The 19434-nt window shown below is 36.4% G+C and overlaps 1 protein-coding gene across 1 annotated transcript in view; it reads left to right on the plus strand.

Annotated features, from left to right (window-relative positions):
- The first annotated feature begins 125 nt into the window (after nucleotides 1-125).
- IARS2 (isoleucyl-tRNA synthetase 2, mitochondrial) overlaps nucleotides 126-19434 on the plus strand; it is a 29253-nt gene continuing 9944 nt past the window's right edge. The window contains exons 1-14 of the mRNA XM_026844635.1: nucleotides 126-150; nucleotides 351-550; nucleotides 1610-1766; nucleotides 2804-2952; nucleotides 3041-3090; nucleotides 3189-3298; nucleotides 3384-3474; nucleotides 3855-3970; nucleotides 5593-5762; nucleotides 6662-6752; nucleotides 6962-7113; nucleotides 8481-8641; nucleotides 16175-16277; nucleotides 16878-16971. Of these exons, the coding sequence (XP_026700436.1) occupies nucleotides 126-150; nucleotides 351-550; nucleotides 1610-1766; nucleotides 2804-2952; nucleotides 3041-3090; nucleotides 3189-3298; nucleotides 3384-3474; nucleotides 3855-3970; nucleotides 5593-5762; nucleotides 6662-6752; nucleotides 6962-7113; nucleotides 8481-8641; nucleotides 16175-16277; nucleotides 16878-16971 (1669 nt within the window). The remainder of the gene's footprint in view (nucleotides 151-350; nucleotides 551-1609; nucleotides 1767-2803; nucleotides 2953-3040; nucleotides 3091-3188; nucleotides 3299-3383; nucleotides 3475-3854; nucleotides 3971-5592; nucleotides 5763-6661; nucleotides 6753-6961; nucleotides 7114-8480; nucleotides 8642-16174; nucleotides 16278-16877; nucleotides 16972-19434) is intronic.

The following is a 19434-nucleotide window of genomic DNA, read 5'->3' on the forward strand; positions in this document are numbered from 1 at the left end:
CTGAGCCCCGGCACCGGGGGGGGGCGGAGGTTGGCTGAGGGGCCCGCCTTTTGCTGGGGCTGCCTTCGTGTAGGTCTGGGCCTCCGCGGCTGCCTGGCCGGGCCGCCTGCAGGTACCTCTCGGAGATGGTTGAAGAGCTCGGGATCTTTAGTTAGTTATAGTCGGGATACTCTCAAGTTTGTTACAGTTTTGTTTGGAGAAGGAGTGACGACCCTCCTGGTAGTGGAGAGCCGGACTAATAGTGTTAGGTTCTTATTACTTTTAAACTACTAGTGTAATCTGCTACAGAGTTAGAAAAGTTAACTCTGCTTGTTTGTTTGTTTGCTTTTATTATATGTTTTACCATCTAGCCAAAACCCAGACAGACTTTTTGAAAGTGCAAAGACCTAGCTGTGATGATTTAGGTGTTTTCTTGTTGTCTTTACAGAAATGTGGTTTTTTGGAACTGTATTCATGGCAAAGGCAAAGGAAAACAAAACAGGAATTTTGTCTGCATGACGGACCACCTTATGCCAATGGAGACCCTCATGTTGGCCATGCATTAAATAAAGTAAATATTTACTCGTTCATACTCTCCAGTTTTGAAGTCATGAACACTTCCTATAATGTGCTGTGTGTTCTCCATTTCCATATAAATCAGTTACACTTTAGTGTTTGATATTTTGGTGGACGGGGCTTTTAAAAAGCAAACTATATGGTTATGTAGCTTCTGATGCCATGGTGACACAGATCCCATACTGTGACATAAATACCATATAATATGGTACGTATATTCTGAGTGTTCATTTATGAGTCTGAATGTTTTAGTAGAAAGAGAATAGCTTTTTAGATAGTCTAGCCTGTAATTAATTCCTAAGCAATATTAAGTGCACAGTTTATTTGTGTATTGAACATATTACACATAGGTGAATGTCTAGATGCACGTGGGTGAATGTCTATTTCTGTGTGTGCATATGTAATAACATTACTGTAATGCATGGTTGAGCTGTGCCTTGCTATTCTTTTTTCCTCTGGGTATTTTTTAAGTTTGTTCTCTTGCTATCTGAGTATTCTCAGTGGAACCACAATGACTAAATGTTGATGGCTTTTACAATATGAAATTCAGCTTTGAAATACTACTGCTAAATACATTAGGATATGTTTAGATTCAGTCCTGAGAAAGACAGCATTATATATGCTACAAAGTAGGAAAGACTAAAATGTGACCCACAACATCTTACAGTACTAGTGACAAAGCCTGGACTTTTGAAAATAACAGGTTTTGGTTAGGTGGTCACTTATGTCAAAAAACAGTAAATATGCACTAAGCCAATGTTGTAGATCCAGCTCAGTGTTTTAAAAATGAGAGCAAGTAGGATTTGTTCAAGTCTTCCAAGTTTATAAACTGCATCTTTCAGTTATAGTGAATTTGAGTTCCTTTGATCAGAGGTCCCCTTAGGTTCTGCCAAAAGGCAAAATGATGGACACGAAAAATCCAAAATGCACAGTCTTAAATGTAAATATATCATGCAGCCTTTTGTACTTTTTTTTTTTTAATAGAAGAATCTTAATAATGTAACTATTCCACATGGGGGAGCTCAAGTGATAACAGACCTGTGTGTCTTTTCAGATTTTGAAAGACATCACTAATCGTTTCTATGTGATGAGAGGTTATAAAGTACACTATGTGCCAGGATGGGATTGTCATGGTTTGCCAATTGAGTTGAAGGCATTGTCAGAAGTCAAAGGAGCTGAAAATCTTTCACCAATGGAAATTCGACAGAGAGGTAAACTGCAGTTTGTAGTATCTATAGAAAAAGTTGGCCTAAGTATTTGTACATCCTACTCATATTCTGTATTTTATGCTTTATATATAGCTTTTACTCTTTATTGTGGGCTTTTCTGTTGTCTGTTGGTGACATTTTATGTGACCAAGCAGATTGAGTCCAGTGTAATCTTATGGGATAATTGAACACAGGCTTAATTTGTTGCTGTAATGAACATGCATAGCATTGACCGTGGGTTTAAAAACACAAAAGAAGGGCAGAGGATTGAATTTCTGCTTTGCTTAACTGTGCAGTGGCATGAGACTGGTATTTATCAGATAAACATTCTTTTGGTTTTTGAAGACTGAATTTGATCAGGAGCTAAAAAGATGCATGTAAAAATCAGGCTTCATCAGGACAGCTTGACTCAGTAGGAATGTATTTCTTGACTGTATTTTTCACAATGCTACAAAACTGTAGGGGTGGTCCTTTCAGAGAAAGTCTGCATTATCTGGAAACCATTTTGAAGAAATAATTTCAAATACCATATATATCGAAATACATCAACATTCAGCTCCAAAAGTATTTGAAATGAGCAATTTAAACTGCTTTAGCTTGGAATTGTGGCAGTGAAATGGGCTAACATTTTCAGATGCATGCCTTGAAAAGTTTAGATCAACATCAACAGAGGTGGCTGATTTTCACTCTTACATATTTTACGTTATTTGAGAATGCATTTTGAGAAGTAGTTCTTCATAAATAAATATACTTATATTTTTCCCCTCTTCCTTAAAAAGAAAGTTTATATTCTAGAGACTTTTGTGCTTTATATCCCTGTATTAGTCAAAAAGTGCTGCTTCTGGATCTTTTTACTCTTTGCAGTTATTTTATGTAACTACTTATCTGAAATACTTCTTTTTCAGCCATAATAATCAGTAAATAGTGCACAGTTTCCGTATGTTCAGCTCAGGCTTTTCTGAAAAACATCAGTATTTTAAATGGTGTTATATTGACCTTAGTGGACTAAACCATGTGCTTAATGGAACTATTCCCTTCAGCCAGAGAATTTGCAGAAAAAGCAATTGAGAAACAGAAATCTGCCTTCATTCGTTGGGGTGTGATGGCAGATTGGGCTAACTGCTACCGTACATTTGATCCGAAGTATGAAGCAAACCAGCTGAGAGTCTTCTATAAAATGTATGATAAGGTATGTTGAACTCTTGTTGAAGTTTGTTTTGATTTGTTAGACATTTTGATTCTTCTAACTTTCTTTTCTCTCTCTTCCTCCTTCTTAGGGTTTCATTTATCAGGACTATAAACCTGTGTTCTGGTCCCCTTCAGCAAAGTAAGAATCAACTTACTATTTTGTCTTCAAAATTTCAGCAAGGCTATCGATAGCTTTTCATGTTCAAGTGTGTTAACTTATGTTTGGTATCTACCCAGAACAGCCTTGGCGGAAGCAGAGCTTGAATACAATGAGCAGCATGTCAGTCGTTCTGTGTACATGAAATTTCCCCTATTAAAGTCACCACCTAAGCTGACTTCTATGATAGGTATGACTTCTGTATAGATTGTAAGACTGATAGCTTTTATTTTTGTTACAATTGTAAGTAAAGTACTTGTAATTTGCATCTGTAGATGGATCATCCCCTGCTAGCGTTCTAGTCTGGACCACACAACCTTGGACAGTGCCAGCCAATCAAGCAGTTTGCTACATGCCAGATTCAACGTATGTGTCTTTCACTTGTTTCAGTGATCTGTGTCAGTCCTTATCAATATTTATCAGCAAATTTAAAATGTTGTGGACTACCATTACATTTTATTTAAGGCATCTTTTGTGTGTTGGTTTTGTTTTGGTTTAAGTGACACAGTTGTAAGCTTCGTTCTGTGTCTCAATATATTAATTTCTGCTTTCATTTTTATATTTTAAAAATTTATTTCTTCTTCTTGATGTTGCATTATCTTGAAATTTGTTTGAGCTTTAAGAGTGAATTGGACAAGTAGTTCTTAAAACATTTTGCTGTCTTTTAGAGATGGAGCATTTAAACAATTTGTAGCTTTATGGTATTTTTAATTATTTGGTATGATGAATATGTATTTGCATTGTAGATATTCAGTTGTGAAATGTACAACTACTGGTGAATACTTCATTCTAGCTGCAGATAGAGTGGAATCTACAGCTGCTGTTTTGGACACGCAGTTTGAGGTTTTGTCAACGTGTAAAGGTAGGTTTTAATATTGTTAGTCTTAAGTTGCCTAGAAATCCGCTTGCAGGTGTCTGAAAACAGCTTCAGTTTTGATTTATTACTAAGCTTGTTTATATTTTGAGAATGTGCTTCACTAAAATAATACAAAGGTGAGTAGTAGTCTGTCAGATTTAGTATTGGTGTATTGTAGCTCAAATTTTCATCCATAGATTTCAAAGTATTTTAAAATCTGGATTTACACTTGGAAAACGGAGTGGAAGTCTGTTCAGTATCAAAATCTTAGTTACACTGAATGCAGTTTTTTGTGTCTTTCTCACCCATTGCTGATGAGAACAAGGGGCTAATTACAAGTACACTTGCTGACTGCCTGATTGCTAAATTCTACAAAAACTATTGAAACTACCTAGTGCAGCAGAATCAGTAGCGCTATCAGCTGTGGTTATGTTACTTTTCAAGTTCCTCATTGTTCATAGGTGTCTTAAGCCTTCACCGTAACCGTGAAGAGTATTGGGGCATCATATGTGACTGTCTTCTGTACAGACAAACTAAAGTGGTTAAGTTTGCATCCTAACAAACTGCACAGTGATATTTCTTAATAGACAAACTTATCATTCAGTGTCATGGGTTGGGATTTAATGTGTCATTTGTGAACTTTATTAATTTGCCTTTATCAGCAATTCAGTGCTGGAAATATGTATATCTAAAGGAGGTGAGAATGGTGCATTCTGCGACTTTTTCTTTTCAGGTCGTTTAGGTGTTTCCATGCCCTCTTTTTCAGAGGGGAAAAATATCTGTTTCTCTGCTTAATAATCTTGTTTTTACCTAATGATAAAGTTACCTGGAGGAGTTCTCACAGGTTTGACGTTCTTGAATCACATGATTTGCAGATCACATACACCATTAGAGTTGGACCTTCTTGAAAAGAAATTTAATATTAGAACCTGTTCTTTTTATATTCCCATATATTCAGTAAATAGTTATATTTGTTAGCTTTCTCTATCTGTGTACCTAACTGTCTGACAGCAGTTCCTAAACATGTTCCTTCTAGGAGGAAAGCATTCAATGACAGCCATTTTGTCACGACACTACGATTCTTGACTTTCAGCAGAGCTTTCCTACTAAGATTTCTTCAGTGTTTTTTTTAGTCTTAAATTGTCACTAGCTTCATTCATGGCGTACTCTATTTGTATCTAATTTAGAGAATTTAAATGTGTTCATGGTGATACTAGTATTTAGTGCCAGAACTAGGAATAGATCCCAAATCCAAGGTTTTTAGCCTACTAAGTCATTACTGAGATCTCTTTCTAGAACACTGAGATAGTGGTTCCCAGGAACGCAAATGTGTGGAGTGTCTTTAGGTGGAATGTCCCTACTAACAGAATACCATTGTCTAAGGTAGAAGAAAAGCTTTTTCTTCAAAGGAAGAAGAAAACAAAAAAAAGTGTGTGCAAGATTAACAATGCAGAGAATTTGAAAGCCTCTGAACGGGAACCCACAAACAAGATAAAAGCAGGAGTACATCTGAACAGTACCCTGTGCATACACTTGCTGATCAGTTGTTCCATTTCTGCTGTCTGATAAAAGAAACTGAATGCATGAATCGTTTCTCTGTTTTCTCTTCTGTTTTTTTTCACCCCCAGGCGTGGATTTGGCAGATGGTTCTTGTGCTCATCCCACAATTCCTGGCAGAGTCTCTCCTCTGCTACCTGCAAATCATGTGACAATGGCAAAAGGAACAGGATTAGTTCATACAGCCCCAGCTCATGGTATGGAAGACTACAGTGTAGCTTCTCACCATCAGCTACCCACGGTACTTTATTTTTTCAGCTGTTGCTCTTGATTTCCTGCAACGGTTTGATCATGTGCCACTGAAGTGATTGTTGTAATTTGTGCATAAAACTTGAAAATCTTTTGAAGCATTCAGATAAGTGTGAGTATCACTGATGGCCTGCAAGAATGCAGGACTAACCTTGAAAAAGTGTGTAATAAAATAAAAGGATGAAGTTTTTCATCCATCTGCTAATTAAAGCTTGCAGGGAAGTGGTAGTATAGAACCTTCTCTGTGTTTTTGTTTTCTAAAGGATATCACAGACAGCAATTCTCAGATATTGCCTCTCAGTACTCAGAATTGTTTTTTAAAGCTGTATCTTGCAGACCAAGTAAATCACCAATTATGTAGGTCAGTGTTACTATTCTATTCTTTTTCAGCAAAGCTTCTTTTAAACACGTATGTAAATACAGTTCAGTTATGTTTGATCAGTGTGTTTGATGGAAATGAAGATGCAGGGTATTCTGTTTCTTTTTTATGTTTTTAAAGAGGTGACCCTTGAGGTGTTCCAAAACGTGGTTATACTCATATTTCTGGTTGTTTGGTTTTGGGTTTTTTTGGAAGGTAGGATTTTTCTTGGGGTGTTGTTTCTCACTGTTAATTTGGAAAGTAATTAAAATAATAACAAATGAGTAGATGTAAGACAGTTGTGGTATATCTGCAAACATAACAGTGCTCTTTTCTTCTGATATGTAAAATTCACTTGCCTGGTAGATAGTAAATTGCAGTTCACTAAATCTGAAGTGTACTTAAATATAACATACATTGCTATTCATCGGAAAAGTAGTTATTCAGCAGAGTACTTAACTCATTTTTGAATACCAAAAAGGTAATTAATTGCCACATGGTATTTTATTGACACAATTAACATTTATTTTAAGGATTGCCTTGTGGATGAAGGTGGGTTTTTTACCGAAGCTGCAGGTCCCGAACTTCAAAACAAGAACGTCCTTGAAGAGGGGAATGAAGCTGGTGAGTATTTGATATTTAACTGTTTATTACTTTATCAGTTACAATCCTGCAGGTATATTTTGAGGGTGCATATGAACTAAATGCATTTTGAATATGGGTGAGGTACAGGCACTTATTATTATGTGCTGATCATGGGAAGGAATGAATTGAGGTTAAAAGTAGCAGTATGTTCAAGTGGGATTTTAATCTTGCCTCATTTTTTCTCTCAGTCATTCAGATGCTTCAGGCAGCTGGGAGTTTGTTGAAAGAGGAAAAATATGTGCACAGTTACCCATACGACTGGAGAACTAAAAAACCAATGATTATTCGTGCCAGCAAACAGTGGTTTGTAAACACAGCAAGTGTGAAGGCTGCAGCACAGGTATACAGTTTTGATTTCTTATAGGACATTTAAAGACAGCTGATGCTATACAATCTTGCTGTAGCTCACTCCAGAATATGTTTGTGCAAGGTTTAAGCCTTGCCGGAATCGGAGAGCACGTTGCTGTTGCCCCTCCCCCACCCGCGCCGGTCGGGCTGGAAGTTAGACACAGACCCCGGCTAAAATAACAAGAAATTTAATATAACAGAGTGATAGAACAATCTGAACAACAACAGTATCAATGGTAACAACAATAAACAGCAATAACAGTGAACAAGACAAACGATATACAGAGAAATACCACTAGCTGGTTTACAGAAAGAAAGGTTCCCCACCGAGCCCGCCAAAGAGCAAGGAAAAGGTTCTGCCCCTGGACCTGACGTCAGCATGGTATGAATAACCCGGCTGGAGATCCCTTCCCCCTCTCTCTCTGCTGGGGAAAACTTGACTCTATCCTGGCTGAACCAGGACAACGTTCTTCTCTAGGGTTTACAAATACTCATTGAAAAGTGTTAGTTATTTATAGAAGTGATGAATGTTGTTGGGTTTTTGTTGATACTGATATAATCCAGGATAAATTATACTGACTGATACATTTGTTCATTGTATTTACAGGAGATGTATAAATTTCTTAGGGCTACTGAATTTTTTTTCCCCAAAATATTTTTAAAGATACAATGTTTCAAGGAATTAAATCAGATCTTTGTTGTTACAGTAGCCTTGCATGGCCAGCCACCTTTGTTTGCTCCTCTATTAATTTTGTTACAGTCCTATTTTAAATAACTTCAAATTTTTTATTTATTCTTTTTTAAATACAGTGCTCTTTGAAATTATGTACATCCACACAGAAAACTCAGACCAGCATATTAGGCTGGGTAACTGGGTAACAGTGATTTTATTCCAATTAGGGCATGAGGTGTTTATTCCATATTCATCTTTTATCTAAAACAAAAGAAGATATGGTTACTCAGCAGGGTTGAGAGTGAGCAGTAGTCCACACTGTAAAACAGGCAGTATGTAATAAGATGGGATTTCAAAGCAGACAACAGCACAAGACTCAAAAAGCTATTAAAACTTCAGATAGAGGTACTGATGCCGGTTCTAACTCACTTTAGGGAATGTCTGCTAGAGAATCAGTGCTGGCGAAAAAGTGTTGGCTGCTCTGTGGGCAAATGTACAGCATATACAGTGTTCTAAGTATGTTATTGACATGCAATTAAGTAAACAAAGTAAATATGACAATTGCCCAAGAATGTTAGTCAGTACTGGGAGCAGGAGTGTAGACCTGTATCTTTTTTTACTGGTAGCATAAACAGTGTTTGTCTGAATGCTGAAGTGTGTTCAACAGTTCACTGTCTACTTTATAGGAAGTGCTGAAAAAAGTGAAGGTTGTTCCTACATCTGCAGTGAACAGAATGCTCGAAATGCTGGACAGAAGGACGTTCTGGTGTATATCACGGCAAAGATGTTGGGGTGTGCCAATTCCTGTTTTTTATCGGAAGAACACAGGAGAATGCTTGATAAACAGGTATTAGTCTGGCTTTATATACTGAAAATTGAAAGAATGAGCACTGTCTGTTGTGCTGCAGTTATACGATATTACAAAACTTCTGTTTTAAGTATAAATACATGCTTTTACTTGTTTATGCACAGAACAAATTCAGCTCTAAATTAAAACAATCAAAAATTCATCGCTGAAGGTAAATTGTATGCAAGTAGGAGTCAATTTTCTTAGATACTTAACTTACCTGAAAAGTCCCCTTGATAGCAATTACTGCTTTCATCCCCCATCTTTAAGTTAAGTGAGCTGTCAGTAGTCACTGGCCTTTACATTTAAAAGAGGAGTAAAATGCAAGTTGTAGTTAGAATAGATTGGATTGCAGCTGTAATTGTAGCACTGTAAATTGAACAATACAGTTATTTTTGTCAAAATAGCTTTTTGCAGTTAAGTGACAATGAGATATCTGAAGTGGAATAACCAAATTGGTTGCAGAATAAATGTCTGCACTTTGTTTCAAAATAAAATTGGAGTGTTTTTGAAGAGCCAGCCTTAATAAATGTAAGTAAGTGGCCTTTGATTTGGTATGTCTAGAGCTTCAAATGCCTTATTCTGCCATTTTTTGGTTAATAGTATCCAGATACTGTGATCACTGCATTTTAGGAATTCCAGACAATGTAATCCAGAGGAAATCCAAGCTATACTTTAAAACAAGAAGACACGATCAAATATGATCCCTTTCTGTCTTTTAAGAAGTAATAGAGTTCTGCTTTTACCCGTTTGGGAAACAGGTTTTCAATTGTAAATATCCTCTAAGAGATGATTTCATAAAAATAGTACTGTGGAGTTCCACATTTGTTGTTCATTTCTGTAATTGTTTTCTGTCTTGAGATATAGTAGTGTAACTCCATTTTACACATCTTAACCTTACAACTCTTTGTGCACATTCATTATGGATAGTAAGACTGCATAGCTGGGATGGACTTAAGTAGTGTTGCAGAACTTTTTTGTTCTGGTGTTGAATAAATATGCTGCAGAGTCCAGCATGTTTTCCAGAGGCTGGACTAAGCGCATAAGTATAGTAGTAGGTGAGGCTTAGGGTGTGGAGAGCAGGGAATGGACTTTAAGCAGTTAGTCCTTAGCTTCACCTAGTGTGACTGGGTGTGTAGGTGCACAGATATGTACTTTGACTCTCTTGCAGTAAGCAATAACTGTGAGAAAAGACCACGATAACCGTAGTCATTTATAGTACCTGAATAATGCTGACGCACACCAGGAGATAAATGGATGGAGGCTCTGTGGGGTGTAAAATCGTTTTACCTGGAAAAGTTGTTACCATATTAAAAAATGTGTATGCTCACAGGAAAAAAGTGCTTACTGTAGCCTATCTATGGAGTAGCCTTGAGTGTGTTACTTGTGCTTGCTTAAGATTGTTAAATACGTAGTTCAACAACAAAATAAGAGCGTGATGAAAATCAGTTGAGCAGCTGGCAGTCAAACGTGAAGGACACCATGAAGCAGTAGCTCCTTCAGCACGTAGAGGAGCTGACCCAGCTGGTACAGAAAGTGTTTGGAAGGAGGGATGCATGGCAATTCCTTTAGTTTATAGTAAAATTACCTTGAAAGCCAGTGACCTGTATTACAAAGCATGTCTTTTGTGAATGCTTGAGCCGTGTGAGATTATTGCTGGAGTTGTATGCTGTGTGGCAATCAGAATTTTGATATGATAAACTCTGAAACAATTGGACAACTCAACCTTTGTGTGTAAGTATTGGCCTAGCTGTCACGCTTATGTGTAGGTGAATGAACAAAGGGACAGTATGTCAGGTTTGGTTAGAATTTATCTGGGGAAAAAAAAAAGAGATGTATCCAGTATGCTTGAAAAGTAGATTTTATTTCATTTGACTGACAGCTTCTAATGCTCATTTATAGTCAACACTCTTCTAACATATTTTAAGTAGAAGTGAAATTTTCAAAGAAAAAGCGTAAAACACTCATTAAATACTTAGTTAGCCGTAGCAGACTTCTGTAGCCAAAGGAGGAAAAGTGCACAGAATACTGGCCTATAGAAATGACAGGCAAATTTAGAAAGCAGACTGTCAATTCATAGGTCATTTTCCTGGACACCAGTTCTTACTGAAATAAACAGCTAAGCTAAATATTTTGTTGCATTTGCATTATGATTTTGAAAAATATCACAATAGGTTGATGACATATTTCTAACACTTAAGTTTCATATTCAGATTGTGTGAATAGTTAATATCATTAAAACAACAGTAAACTTGCATTTCAAAACAAAAGCTGTTTTCTTACCTTGAATGATGGATAAATGTGCTGCTCTGGAGTTTCTGAGTGGCTATCAAAAGTAACAGCATCTCCACTGGAAGTCAGTGTAGTCCACATGGAGTTGCTGTTACATATGAGAGCACCAATGATCAGTCTTGAGTTATCCTGTTTATGTATCACCTGTAAAAAAAAAAAAAAAAATTTAAAAAAAACACACAAAAAAAAAAATAATCCTGCTGTGTTTCCCTCTGTAAGTGAAAGTTTCTCCTGAATTTGTCATCTGAAGGGCTGCAGAATGCTGCTCTTTCAAGATGCAGCTGCTAGTCTCTAACAGAATATTTTTCCCACATCAACAATCCTGTCTTTCTAACTTGAAAGCCAAGAACTAGATTGTGATCTTGTAGGCAACAAGTTTGATGCAAGATCTCTGTGAGTCTTCCTGTTTGCTGTTGTGGCCTCCTGTAGCCCTGTAATACATTTGATTATATGACACTGCTGTCTATAGTTACAAATGTAATACACTACTGATGATTAGATTCTTCATGTGGAGTATACCACATCATACTGTGATCAGAAATTAAAAAAATATTATAAAATAACAAAACTCTATATGAGAGAGAGAGAGAGAGAGAGAGAGAGAAAAGAGAGAACATTTTTTAAAATTATTTCCATTTTCAATAAGATTATGGAGGTAAGATTCTGTGTGATTTTTTTCTGCCTAAGTGGAGAAAAAAGACTTTAAATAGAATACATGCACAAATAAACAATTATACTGTTTGTCAGCTTTCAAAATTTAATAGATTTTGAGATAAACAATTCTAATTCTAGGAAATTCTGTAACTCTGGAAGAGAAGAGCGAGCTCCAAAAGTAAAACCAGAGATTTATATTTCCAGTAGTAGCTCAGACCAGGTAATAAATGTGAGATTCATACCTTAATCTGACCTCATGCAATAACTGCTTTACAAATTCACTGTTCAGATATTGGTAATAATAACTACTATTGCAAAGATTATTCTAATTTCTGAGAACTTTTGTCCCTTTCTCTGTGACTTTGATTGACAAGTAACTTGAATTTCTGACAAAGAAAATCCAGCCTGTTTTTGAAGTAGGTCTACCTTGAATTCTAGTTTGCTTTTTAAAATATTAAGATATTTCAGTGACTTGTAAGCAATAGCAACTTACCATAACTGAAATACTTACTGCTGCAGTATCAATGTTCACATAAAAAAGAAGATAACTCCCTCTGTACTGTTTTTTGAAAAGAGGTTGAGAGAACATCAGGCACTGTATTCTTCTCCTCCCGACTATATCTTAATGCTTCCTAATTTCTGTTAACACATTAAATAAGCGTTCAGCATAATCAATATCAGACTTCAGAGTGATTGGCTGGTGTCGTGGTAGCGTGAATTGCAGTAGGGATTTCAGTGTCAAAACGTAGCAAGTGACACGTAATGCAAGTTCTCTAGATAGGGTATGAATACAGGGCAAAGTTTTACAATGGTGTTTATTGCTAACTCGGTGAATTATCATGCTCACGTTGAAGCCTGTAGATTATAAAGTGATGAGTAGTTATTTGAGAAAGGTGGTTTTTACTTGCACCTTACATAAAAGTACTTTGCAAAAATCTTCCTCCTTACAATGCAGATACCTTAAATAGTCATTTCTCTTGTAAATCATAAGGATCCTGGGAAAAGATCAGTGAAGCAGGGTGGGTTTCTTTGTTTGTTTGTCTTGGGTTTTTCAAACTGTAGGAAGAAAAAGCATGTTGAAATGGTATCCTGGAAATCTTTGGTCTTACCCTCTTTATATCCATTTATATCTATCTACTCTTATAAAATACTTGCCTGTTCACTTATAATCTGTAGGGAAACTTAATATAATAGAGAAAAACTTGCACTGCTAAATTCTTTTTTTTTTTTTTTACTTGATTTGAAACTGATAGAATTTTGAGAATATTAGTCAATAACAAGTTGACTTCAGGCATTGACATCTTATTTCTTGTAAGTGATTGATAACACAAATCTGACCTTTTAGTTGTCTGAAAACTTTTATCTGTAGCATAATGGTATCTGTTAGTTCACATGTCATGAAAATGTGCCTTTAAATAGTTCTGCTTTTCATAAATTAACACTATAAGCCTTTGCATTGCATGACAATACGCTTGGTAAAGGATTAGTCTGTAGTACGTTTTGTAGTAATAGTGTATCTGTAATGGTAGACAACTATTGTGTAGCATTGGCAGTACTTATGAAGGCAGTCTTTTTATGGTTTCCCAAGGGAGATTGATAGCAAAGTTTTATTTCCTTCTTGTCTCTCCTCCCACCTCCAATTGAAAGGAGAAAAGTTCATCCTCATGACATGTAATACAGTTTGCACTAACACAGTTTCAGGTCCTGCCCCCCCCCACTTGTTAATTTCTCCAAATATTTGTGTGATAGCCCTGACTTTAATTCTTATCTCTCCCATTGAGGAGAGATGTCATTGCAGTTCACAGTTGCAGTGTCAGAAAACTGAAATTTCTGCTGTGATCAAACTGAATCCAGACAGTTTCTGGAAAACATTGTTTGTTAAGAGCATATTCTTATATGTTGTCCAAGGTAGCTGTTAGTTTTGGTCTGTAGCTGGATTTATCACCTTTTAAAAATCTCTATCATCAAATACCTGTTGAATGCTTTAAAAATCTGTAGATTGAAAATTAATTCATCACTAAAGTTTATGTCTCTCCAGTGAAGTATATTTACAATATGGAAAAGTTATGTGGAAGACAAGCTTAGTTCCTGTTTAAATTTTCTACTTGCTTTATAGGGCATACTGGTAGCTTTTTTTTGCTAGTGATGGGTATGATTCTTGATTAGAAAAGTTTTCTGTCTAATTTGATGCCAGAGCCATTAGCTGAGCACCAGATTATTTCTTCCATGAAACACTCAATGTGCACTAACATTTGATGTGGTAATAAGCATGTTTTAGTGTAAATCATCCTCTTTTTAATTCAGCTACTGTCTTCTGCTGGTGACTTCCATGGGTAAGGCTTGGCCAGTACAGGAAGGCATTGAGAATGTGGACAGAGATCTTGAAATATTCACCTGAAGATAACTGATTACCCATAGTTGTCTTTAAAAATACACGGATAGTGTATTTGAGAAGAATCAAAGATGGAGTCTTCTGTTGTCAAGGAGTGAAAAATAATGTTGTGTATTGCTTTCTCTAAAATGTTTCCAGGTGCTACGGTCTGTGTCATCATTGAAGGTCTGGGTGTAAAGCCAGCCTCTTCAGTGGAAGGTACTGACTCCACAAGAGAGACACAAGTTCAGGGGAATAGTTTGGAATCTGGGCTGAGACAAACAAACTTTTTCTTGGCTTACTGATTTTTTTATTTTTTTTTTCTGAGAGCTTTCTGAATTTGGAGATTCAGCCTGAAGGAGGAAAGGTATAAGGAATACTTATCAGCTGTCTGCCAGGACTGGAGTTGTTTGCTTTTGTCTTGGAGAAGTAACACTTCACAACTAGAAGTATAGGCAAATAGGCTTCTGTGTAAATATTTCTGAAAGGAAAAGATACCATTCAGAAACTAAATGTTGTTTTACCAGGATAAATGTTAGCAGATATATTACAAAGCCATAAATGGTGTCCTGTCATCATTAAACTGGAAGGTAAATGATGCCCATTCTAGTCTGAAAGGGCAAGAATGGTATGCTAGCTGGATGTTGCTTTGTGACTGCTACTGCTACTTCTCTCCGGAAAACCTACTGGGATGTTCTACGGGAATTTAATTTGAAAAGTAAAATGATTAATTGATTGATTGATTGATTGATTGATTAATGCAAGACTGTTTGCCTCTCATTGCAATTTTACTCCCACAATCAAGATCAAAACTGCATTTTCTTCTTACTGTTGCATCTTGTCATGTAATTAAGTAATAATTTGTTCTACATCTTCTTGGAGAACATGGATTTTCATGCTTAAACTCTGTGCATAAGAGTTCACTAAATGTTGTAGTGATGTAGCTCAACTTACTAGCGGTGCAGAAAAAATACTGTGCTGAAGTCCAAATACAAAACCAAGTGGTGATGCTTATGAATTTAGATCTTAGATCGTCTGGGTTTTGTGTTTTCAAGATAATTATGCCAGATTTTTTTTTTTTCCCCCATTTTGCAATACTGTGTCAAGAAGTTAGTTAATTCATTAAATCTTCATTTCTGGAGTTAAAAACAAATCTCTGGTGGCTTGGGTAACACAGTGGTTTTAGTTTGAAGTTGGCAGGTCGTGATGATCTGCTGTACTCCTTAAATACAGCAGACATCTTAAAAATAATTTATTTAGTAAGTGAGTCAGTAAGACAAAGTGTATGGGATTTGTTTTGTCTTTTAAGATATCTTAATTTATGTCTAGACTTGGCATTAAATGATATTAAAAATCAATTCCCCATAGCCTTACCTGCTGGGGACAGTGATTGAATGTGTCATAAATAGTGCACAGAACTGCACGCCTTGTGGTTGCATTATCTGTTCACATCAGAAAAAATGCTTAGTTAATCTTTTAATTTTTCTTATTTCTGTAGTATCTATTTATTTCAGGACCTTTGTCCTGGTTGGTGCTATGCCATATAAACTCGTATATTGCCTTCAGAGTGTATGTTGAATGGATGTTTACATCACTCCTACTGATGTTTCATTTTCCCGTATTCCTGGGATTAATATATTTATATATATATTTCTTACCATTTAAAAAAAAATATTGCTAAAAAGGGAGAGTTAAAGCAACCAGAAGTATAATATATTTGTATGTTATTTGAAATCCTGCATTTCCTAACTTCCCATTTCCACCTGAGTTCTCAAGCTCTCTTTATCCAGTGGAGCAAATAAGCCTGTTGTCAAAAAGAGCAAATATTTTTGGGGGAAATAGTTGTTTAGTTTCTGTAAATTCATAGTCAAGAAATAGCAAGTGAAATGGATTTTAGAAGTTTTCAATCTGCTGGCATCTTTTCTGAGTGTCCAGTTATTGAACATTTGCAGAAAAAGCTATTTGGAATACATGTGGGTTTCTCTATGTCCAGGTTTCACACAACCCTACCCATCTTCGAAGACAAAAGCAGGAAGTCTTTTTAATACAGGCAGAAAGCTCTGTGGAGTCTTGTGTGGATTAGAAGCTGGAAGATCACAGGTTTAAATAGCCTAATGTCTTTATCAGTATTATCTCACCACTTTGGATCTGCGATACTTGAAGAAAGGTACGATTAACTCCTCAATTCATAAACTCCTTTTTTCCTTTTAACCCAGTGAAACTATCACAGATGTTATCAAAATAGTGGAGCAGCAAGGAACAGATGCATGGTGGACCCTTCCTATTGAACAACTACTATCAAAAGAGGCTGTAGCAAAGGTAATTTTGTGACTTCAAATACAGAAAGTGCTCAGGACAGTTCAGTGATGGGAAATAATATAGAACCTTCATATATTCCCACGATCCTTTTCAGTCTTGTACCTTCATGAGAAGGTATCCTATGAAAGGAATATTCAGAAAGTGAGATCTGAGTAGGGCAAAATACACACTATCACATTTGTGCCATTAATTTGTGGCAGAGTTCTCCGTCCTCCTCTTTTTAGTTGAAGAGGAAAGTGACATCCTATTTAAACAAATTATGATCCCAAATATATATTAAGTCTGTATCATTAAAGAAGATTAGAATTTTTATTTAGTTCTTCCTAACTTTTTATTGTTCCTTTTAATAATTGTGTCCTTAAGCTAGCACACAAAGTGTAGTGTTACTCTGCCATCTCATTTTTTTGGGCATTTTTTCATTGTTCTGTTTTGGGTTCTGTTTTGTGAAAAATGATCTAAATTGTTTTGCGTTCACTCAAAAAGTCGGTAGCAGAGCCTATACAAAACTGGTCCAGAAACAAAATCTACTTTATTTCTAGCTTTGAAAAGCATTGATGATGATACGGAGTATTCTGGTTTTAATAATTGTTTTTCCAATAGGCTGGTGGTCATGATGTTTTGGATTATGTCAAGGGACGGGATGTCCTAGACATCTGGTTTGACAGTGGAACTTCCTGGGCTCATGTTTTGGAAGGTACAGAATTAGCACGTTGATCTTTCTTTAAAAATACTCAGAGAACAAAATATAACTGTTTTGCATGATGGTGTTGGTATCAGCAAAACTGAGTTAGATTATGCCAGCAGCTAACCGGTTGTGACTTCTTGTAAAACTGCTTTTGCTTGTAAAGATAAGGGTTTAATATTGGCAAACTCATTTTCAGCATAGTTGAAGCTGAGATTTTTCTAATATTCTATTCTGACTGATTTTGCCATGTGGCATACCATGTATCTTCTAAGTGGAACATATTTTGAGTATAGAAGTTTCATGACAAAAACAGCCAAAGTACTTTGCTGCTAGTTGGTAGCACTTAAATGATTTTCAGTTAACAATTTTGAGTTTGCACTTGTGGTGCTATTTGAAGCAGGACAAAATTGAGATCAGCGGCTGAATCTAAGTTACGATTTCAACAGTGTAGGTGTGCTTTTTCACTTCTGATTACTTTCAGTAACTAAAGCAGTATATTGTGGCTTAAAATATTTATACTTGCTATGTGCTATTTATAGCTCCTACTGCCAGTAGTTGCTACTCATCAAGTAGCAGATATATATTTGTTTAAAAATATAAAAAATATACATACCACTGTTTGCCTGGAGGATAGTCCAAAGTCAGGAGTCCTTTCTAAAGGAGGGGTCTGGTCTCATACATCAAGTCACTTGGACTTTAAACCATCAGTACACAAGTGCGTGATAACAATCTTGTTGAATTATAAAACACGTTAGTACCAGAGGTTTTATTTCTTAGCAACATGGTCAGGCAACAGTATCATCAGCAAACATTGATTTTCTAGAAGACCTTTACATATATTAAAGTTCATACTCTTTAAAAATGTTTTCTGGTCTGGTTTTGAAAGGTATAGCAAAGTAGTGGTATTTTATGCACAGTTACATACTTGAATTCTTTAAGGCCTTAACTCCTCAGTATGCAAAACCTACTTTTAATCCTGTGTAGAGGAAGGATGTTGTTTTTAATAAGGGATAGCAGAATCAAGACTCCTGATTCACTGTTAATTTGTGTAAGGCTCCTATATGGATTCTGCAATGTCTAAATGTCAGGTCTTTCACAGTACAGACTTCTTTCATGGAACCATTAAAAGTTCCTCTTCTCCATCTAGTCATCTATTTTAATGAAAATTGCTGGAACTTGGTGTGTGTAAGGCATCTTTTGCTGTCTGATGTGACTGGAGTGGCCCCAGTGGTTCAAAAGTTGGGGGAAGTACTAACAACCAGTGGGATCTCATAAGCCTCTTTATCTTCAGAAATTACACAAAAGTTGCATTACATTTTTCCCTGTGTAATTGAGGCTCCCCAGCCACTTCCAGAAGTGGAAATACAGTCTCGGTGATTCATATGAAATTACTGTTTTAATTTACTCTTTATGCACTTTGCAAGAGAAGTTGTTGAATTAGTAGTGTTGTCTTGCATTTCCCAATGTACTCCAGCTTTTAAAACTTTTTGCAGAACTTCTTCCTGTGTCAAGAAAAATAATTGGCAAGGCTTGCAAACAGGCTGGTGGGATTCTTTTCCAAAGTACTCCTGGGGAAAAATGGTTGAAATCCACAGAACAATCCAAAATTTCGTAGAGAATGTCACAACAGGAAGGAGAACTTCCTGTGGCTTAAACTCATGAAAGCCCAGAGGCACATGGAAGCTGGCGTGCTACCTGCAAAGTGCAGTCTGTTCGTTTTGTAGCAGGAGATCAGTGATAACAGCAGTTATCGCTTCCCTTCTGATGACAGTGTCCTGCATGGAAGTGGTTCTTCTGCACCACGAGAGTTAGTTTCAGGGTAACTGGAGGATATAATAGATGACTAAAACTGTGAGACTAATGTGTATAACTGTTTCACTCTACCATGAATTTCAGTTACTGAAAATTATAAATCAGTGATCTGTCTCTTAGTAACCAGCAAGAATAAAAGGCATTACAGATTTCCCTGCCATTTCCAGTCCACGAAAATGTTGGTCTCTGCAACTTGGGGAACTTAGGCCTGAGTTTCCACTGGACTTGAACCAGCTGTGTCCAACTGAGATGCAGCAGTTATAAAATTCATCCCTTTAGCTGATGGCCACACAAGTTGCTTTCAAAAAATATGGTAGGTTTGGAAGGGGGTGGGGAGGAGAAATCAGAGAGAGATATTCTGCAGTATGAGGTTTTTGAACAGGTAAAAGGAATTGCTTAGTGATGGCAAGCTCAGTGCCCTAAATCATAGGTTGTGTGAACACAGTTGTATCTCTAACACTTGCCCTGCTGCATTTCCTACCAGAGACAGGGCATAGTTCTGATGGAAATGACTTAAAGTTGCTCTTTTTTCATTGAATTAAATTTGGCTTCCATTTTTCAGACTAGGTGTGTCAAAGGTACCACTTCCAGCTAAAACGACAAGTTAACCAAACCATTCTATATCAACAGTGTGGCAAGTAGAAAGGTGTGACTTACACA

Source organism: Athene cunicularia (genome assembly GCF_003259725.1).
Source record: "Athene cunicularia isolate RWA chromosome 3 unlocalized genomic scaffold, athCun1 chr3_part1, whole genome shotgun sequence".
NCBI lineage: Eukaryota > Metazoa > Chordata > Aves > Strigiformes > Strigidae > Athene > Athene cunicularia.